Raw genomic sequence first — 6654 nt, 5'->3', positions numbered from 1 at the left:
TAAAAATAATCAACTATCTTGGTATTACTTTATAGCAACAACAGACTGCAGGTTCTTTGATTATAAATTAAGGTGCCATTTAACATAGACCATGAAAACCGATCAGACAGCAAGTAATGTGATTTACAAATAATATATTGACTTACATATGGAAATATGTTATAATTAGATTTTACTGTTTACAACAACATATTTTTTTTGTATAATCATCATTGTACAGTGTAGCAATTGTATGCTATTAATGACGATGACAGGTCTGTGTGATGCTGTTTGCAGGTTTTGAGCAGCCAATGGACAACCTGACATTCACAAACAGCATTCTCCTCGTGGAGGGACTGAAAGTTACACCTCAGTCTTCCTATCCTATTTTCATCCTGATTCTCTTGGTTTATATATTCGCAATGGGATGTAACATTGGACTTATAATCCTGATCGCAACTGAGAAGAATCTACATCATCCTATGCATTTTCTGTTCTGTAACCTTCCAGTGAATGATATACTAGGGACCTCTGTTATGTTGCCACGCTTATTGCAGGACATTTTAAGGGAAGCCTCAGAGCGTTACATTACATATGTGGAGTGTGTTGTTCAAGCATATTTTGTGCACATATTTGCAGCAGCAAGCCACTATGTGCTGATGATCATGGCCTTTGACAGATATGTGGCTATATGTAATCCATTGCGATACACGACTATAATGACCAATAAAATGGTTATTAAACTATCAGCATCAGCCTGGGGGCTGTCAGTATTCATGGTGTCTATTATGTTAGGTCTCACTATACGCCTGTCTCGCTGCAGATCTAAAATTGAAAACCCTTTCTGTGACAATGCCTCACTGTTTAAACTGTCCTGTGAAAATGTGGTCATAAATAATGTGTTTGGAATAATTTATACTGTGGTTGTCTTTACCTTCTCACTTGGGTCGGTGTTTATAACATATACCAAGATTGCTATTGTATGCATAACCAGCAAAAACAAATCACTTAACAGCAAAGCCATAAAAACATGTAGTACTCATATAGCTGTTTATATCATCATGTTTGTTTCTTGTGCCACTATGGTTTTTCTCCATCGTTTTCCAGAATACTCTGACAGCAGGAAATTAGCTAGTATAATGTTTCACATTGTACCGCCAGGACTAAATCCTTTAGTATATGGTCTACAAACCAAAGAAATAAGACAAAAGTTTGTAAAGTTTTGGTACATAAATAAAGTTAATCTAAAATAAATTAATTATAAAGAAAGAAAAAAACATTATAAAATGCCATTTTCTCTGGATGAAAATAAGTCAATAATATTGTAAAAGTGCTACTGTGAAAATGATTTAGCCCATACTTTTTCTCCACAAAATAATCATGATCAATAATCATGAACACCCCCAAAATGCTTTTGATAACTTTGAATCAGCCTGGTATAAAAAGATGATCTGAGCCAAATTTGGTGAAGATATTACGAATGTTGCAGAAATACACATTGTATGAGAACAATTTTTGTTGTTGACTAAACATGTTCTGTTAAAATGAGTTATTGTCTGCTTCATATCTGTAAACTCAGCTTAAGTAGTTTGAACTGATGATTGTTTTTGATAATGCAAAACAACAAATTGTGTGTTTGATATGGAATAGTTTTCATCAGCACTCAGCATAAAGGAGAGCAGAATGAAAATCACTCACAGCTCTTGACCAGTAGCTTTTGTAGCATATTTAGTTCATACAATGAAGGGTATGCAGTTTTTTGTTTTAAATTTGATCACTTTATTCTGTTTATTCTTACTTGAATAGGCTACAAATATCTGAACAAAATGAAAGCACTATTTAATTTCCTTCTTTGTTCTATTGTGTTTACTTGTCTTATTGTCTGTAATTAGCATGTTTCTTAATTTATTGCTTATTGTTTACTTGTTTGTGTAATTGTGTGTTTTTTTTTTTTTTTTTTTTTTTTTACTAGCTTTTCTGTGTTATTGAAATGGGGGGGGGGGGGGGGGGGGTATTGTGATTGCTGTGTCAGAAGGGAGGCTGTGACTTTGAAAACTAGAGAGAGTGCAATCCACTCCAAGTACAAAAGGATGGAACAGACAGCTGCAACTATTTCTTTTAAAACAGGATTTTTAATAGTACTGAACTACATTCAAGCCGCTCATGATGAAAACAGTATGCATGCTTGTTATGATAATTATGGTAATCTGCAAACAGTGCAAAAAGTTGGGCATTCTACGGTGTTTTTTAAAGAGGCCCTGTTATGCAAAATTCCCTTTTACATTGTTTTTGAACATATTTATGTTTCCGCAGTGAATGTACACAACCACCCTATTGTGGTAAAAATCCATCCACTCCATTTGTTATTTTACCCATAAATCTGAAACAGTGGCTGTGTCCGAAATCGCCTCCTATACCCTCATTGACTATTTCCTACATTAGTCCACTAATATATTTCACTTGAGGAGTGAATGAAAACGAGTGAGTGAATTAGGACACTGAGTGTGTCGGAAGGGCTGCCACTTTTTTTCATAGTTTGTGTTTGCTGTTTAATAATTATTTGAAACTTAGAAAAACTGTAGTAAGATGAAAAGATTTATCTTGAACTTTGTCATGGAAACTATATAAACCTTAATTAAACAATGTAATAATCCATTAAAAGGAGTTTATTCCTGTATGATATTACACTGTAGCCACATTGGACCAGCGTGAAATGGATTGATGGATGATTCAGCTGTGAGAGCCATCTTCTGGACTCTCACAGTGCATTATGGGTATTCTCTAGCCGTTAAGCACATAGACATAAATAGTGTCCATCGGTTGTACAGTCGTTATTGCGGTGCATTGTGGGATTGAATGAGTGCACTCGATAACGTCCACAATGGTTTCAGACACCACTACAGATGGCTGTCACCTCAAATAGTGCCCTATTTAGGGTATGGTGGCAATTTCGGACACAGCCAGTGTTTCAAAATGAGCCATTCAGGAATGTACTCCAATGTGAAGTCACATTGGAACAGGCCCCGCGCACGACTGGTAACGGAACCTGCCCTATTTAGCTTAGCTTTTCCCCTGAGTGAGCTGTACACAGTCTGCCAGAGTTATATCACTCAGGACAGAGCACACAGGACAGACCACCAAGCACTAACCACATTACTGGCCACCAGAGGAATGAACAGAGCAGGAATGAGGATAGCTCGCTGGTCGGCCAGACTCCTCAATTACAATTTCAACTACAATTTGGAGTACAGACCAAGTAAATACATTTTTTTTGCTGATAGTTTATCCTGCTTACCGCTACCTGATTCAGATGCTGGCCAGGGAGAGGAACTAAGCCTTGTCACAGTGATTTCGAAGGACCTTTCAAGAGCCATTCCTATGAAGTGACTCCTCGAGGCGTGTGAATGTTCTCCAGATTTGTCAAGGCTGCATCCCCAAATCAAACAAGCCTGGCCTAAAGCACAGAAACAAATGGATCCAACGATCATGGCGTACTTTCAGATCAGTCATGAAGTAGCTGTGGATGATAAGTATTTTATGAGAGGACAGAGATTGGTTTTGCCAGTTGCTTTGCACTCTAAATTCATTCACTTGGTACACAAAGGGCACCAGGGAATGGTACAAACTAAATGACGACTAAGAGAAGTGTACTGGTGGACTTGAATGGACTATGATGTGCATTCAATTATTGCTTCTTGTTCCGCCTATAAGTCCACTGACAAAATCCAGGGACGTGCCCAGTCCCATTACAGCCAGCTGACCTGCCAGGCGGTCCACACATGACTGTCGCTTTGCAATTACGTTTTGCAATTACTGTCTGGATTATTATAGCAAGAGCCTGGAGGTTGCACTTACCTCAAATGTTACATTCGACACAGTTGCAAAGTTTCTAGTATCTGTTTGCGAGAGAAGGTAACCCACTCACTCGGATTACTTTTACAGGATTCACTGATTTCCTGGCTGAAAGAGGAATAAAACACATTTGTTGCAGTGTTTACTGGGCTAAAGCGAACGGTGTTGAGGAAAAATGGAATCGTGTTTTAAAGGACTGTATCCTAGTAGCTGGAATGCAACCACTTTCCTGGAAATAAGTGGTATCAGATTTCCTCCTAAATTGCAGAGCTACATCACATGCAACCACAGGAGTATTACCATTTTAACTGTTAAGAGGGAGGAAGATGCTTACAAAGTTAAACACGCTGTCAGCCACTACAGCTCATGGAGAGGAAGTGACAATGGTGAAGGGGGTGGATTCTGGAGTCCTTTGCCGCTTTAATATATTTCCTTTTGAGTAATTTGTAATAAGTGATTTATAATAAAGGTATTAATCAATATTTATCCTTCTGTAACGGAGGCCAGCTAGTAAGAGCTGTGAAGGTAAACCTCACTCCCCGGATCTCAAGAGGCGCTTTAGCGATCGACACTGGAGACTACGGTCTTTAGCCTCCTTGTTAGAGTGCCCGCCTCCCATGCCAGAGACCCAGGTTGGAGGCCCACACAGAACGGGTGAGTAGGACCTGAGGGTTTACTGTGGCAGGACAAGGCCAAGGGCCGTGAGAGAACGGTGCGAGGCCGGTGGTGTAATTGATGATGAACGACACCTGCGCGACACTGGGGGTCACTCTAGCCTGTCTCCTACGTGACCAATTCTTGGTTAAAGCATTTACTTTATTTTTCATCTTCAATCACTAGAGAATAATGACGAATATTGTCTGAACCTCTCAGAGAGAAAGAAAGAAGAGTAAAAACGTCTCGGTTACGTATGTAACCCTCGTTCCCTGAGTAGGGAACGGAGACGTTACGTCGGATGACGACGAATGGGGTTTCGCTTAGAAAGCCTATCAACTTTAAGTATTACAAAACGAGCCAATGGCAAAGAAATGCCATGGGTCTGCGGAATTTGCATGGCGCAACTCCGCCCCACCTCGTGGGTATAAAAGGAGGACGCCGGCAACATGCAGATATGTTTCTTCGCTGAGGAGCCAAGACTGAGCTCAGGCGATCCCCGCAGTACAGCGGAAGTGGCAGGAAGACGTAACGTCTAATGCCCCGGAGGGGGTGGGGGGTGCTTATGGAGAACACTGGGGTGTCCAGCCGAAGGTGGAATATTTCAACCCCAGGGGTGAAAAGGTGGCTTGCCAAGGGAAAGACACATGCTCAAAGAGGCTTACAGTGGAAATACACATGTGGGGGTCGCCCAGAGAGGGGACCATGCACACGGAGGCACCTAGCCAACGCGCAGGCAATAGACACTGGCGTCGACGTCAGCAGTGCAGGAGGAACTCAGGGCTTGTCAGGAAGCTCTCCTGAGGAAATATCGCACGTATCCAGTCCGTGGAGTGGAACGGCGAGCAAGCGAAGACACCTGAGCGGGTTCTAGTACTGGCTGGTTGAAGCGAGTACACGAGAGGACACAGGCTTCACTCGGAGATTATAGAATTTGGTGAATGTGTTAGGTGTAGCCCAGCCTGCAGCTCTGCCGATGTCTGTTAGTAAGGCGCCATACGCTAGAGCCCAAGAGGAAGCCACACTCCGGGTGGAGTGGGCTGTCACACCAAGGGGGCATGGTCGACCTTGCTGCTGGTAAGCCAAAGCAATGTCGTCCACTATCCAGTGAGACAACCTTTGCTTGAAGAGAGCCTTTCCCTTCAGCTTCCCATCATAACAGACAAAGAGCTGGTCTGAGGTCCTGAAACACTGCGTTCTGTCTACGTAAGCACGGAGGGCGCTTACTGGACAGAGCAGAGCCAAGGCTGGGTCTGCCTCCTCCAGGGGCAGCGCTTGCAGGTTCACCACCTGGTCCCGAAAGGGAGTGGTGGGAACCTTGGGCACATATCCAGGCCGGGGTCTCAGGATCACGTGAGAGTCGGCAGGCCCGAACTCCAGGCACGCTTCGTCAACGGAGAATGCGTGCAGGTCAATGCAACCAGAAGCGCAGTCTTCATAAATAGGAAGTTAAGCTCCACTGATTGCAAGGGCTCAAAGGGAGCACTCTGCAGGGCAGTTAGAACCACTGAGAGGTCCCAAGAGGGAACGAGAGGAGGGCGAGGAGGATTTAGTCTCCTCACTCCTCTCAGGAACCTGATGATCAGGTCGCGCTTTCCCACGGACTTACCTTCAACTGCGTCATGATGTGTGGCAATAGCGGCGACATACACTTTCAGGGTGGAGGGAGACAGCCTTCGCTCCAACCCATTTTGCAGGAAGGAAAGCACGACACTGATCGGGCATCTCCGGGGGTCTTCTCAGTGAGAAGAGCACCAGTTGACGAAGAGGTTCCACTTCAACGCATAGACATGTCTCGTGGACAATGCTCTAGCGGAAGTGATGGTAGCCACCAAAAGTGATGGTAGGTACTCAAACCTACCTCGTCCCATCCAGGAGCCACACGTGGAGGTTCCAAAGATCGGGACGAGGGTGCCATAGGGTGCCCCGTCCCTGAGAAAGGAGGTCCTTCCTCAGAGGAATTGGCCAGGGAGGTGCTGTCGCGAGGAGTACAAGTTCAGAGAACCAGGTCCGAGTGAGCCAGTGAGGCGCGACCAGAATGACCTGCTCCTCGTCCTCCCTGATCTTGCACAGGGTCTGTGCAAGAAGGCTCACTGGGGGAAACGCATATTTGCAGAAGCCCCAAGGACAGCTGTGCACCAGTGTGTCCGTGCCGAGCGTGCCCTCGGT

At 43.8% G+C, this 6654-nt stretch overlaps 1 protein-coding gene across 1 annotated transcript; it reads left to right on the top strand.

Annotated features, from left to right (window-relative positions):
* The first annotated feature begins 290 nt into the window (after positions 1–290).
* On the top strand, positions 291–1232 carry LOC130095414 (olfactory receptor 146-like). Its single transcript, XM_056262152.1, has one exon. It carries the CDS (start codon positions 291–293, stop codon positions 1230–1232), a length of 942 nt encoding a protein of 313 aa, XP_056118127.1.
* The last annotated feature ends 5422 nt before the right edge of the window (positions 1233–6654 follow it).

Source organism: Rhinichthys klamathensis, unplaced genomic scaffold (assembly GCF_029890125.1).
Source record: "Rhinichthys klamathensis goyatoka isolate OS25496 unplaced genomic scaffold, OSU_Roscu_1.1 h1tg000191l_1, whole genome shotgun sequence".
Taxonomy (NCBI): Eukaryota; Metazoa; Chordata; class Actinopteri; order Cypriniformes; family Leuciscidae; genus Rhinichthys; species Rhinichthys klamathensis.
The sequence above is the reverse complement of the archived record's forward strand: the minus strand, read 5'-3'. Positions and strand labels throughout refer to the sequence as shown.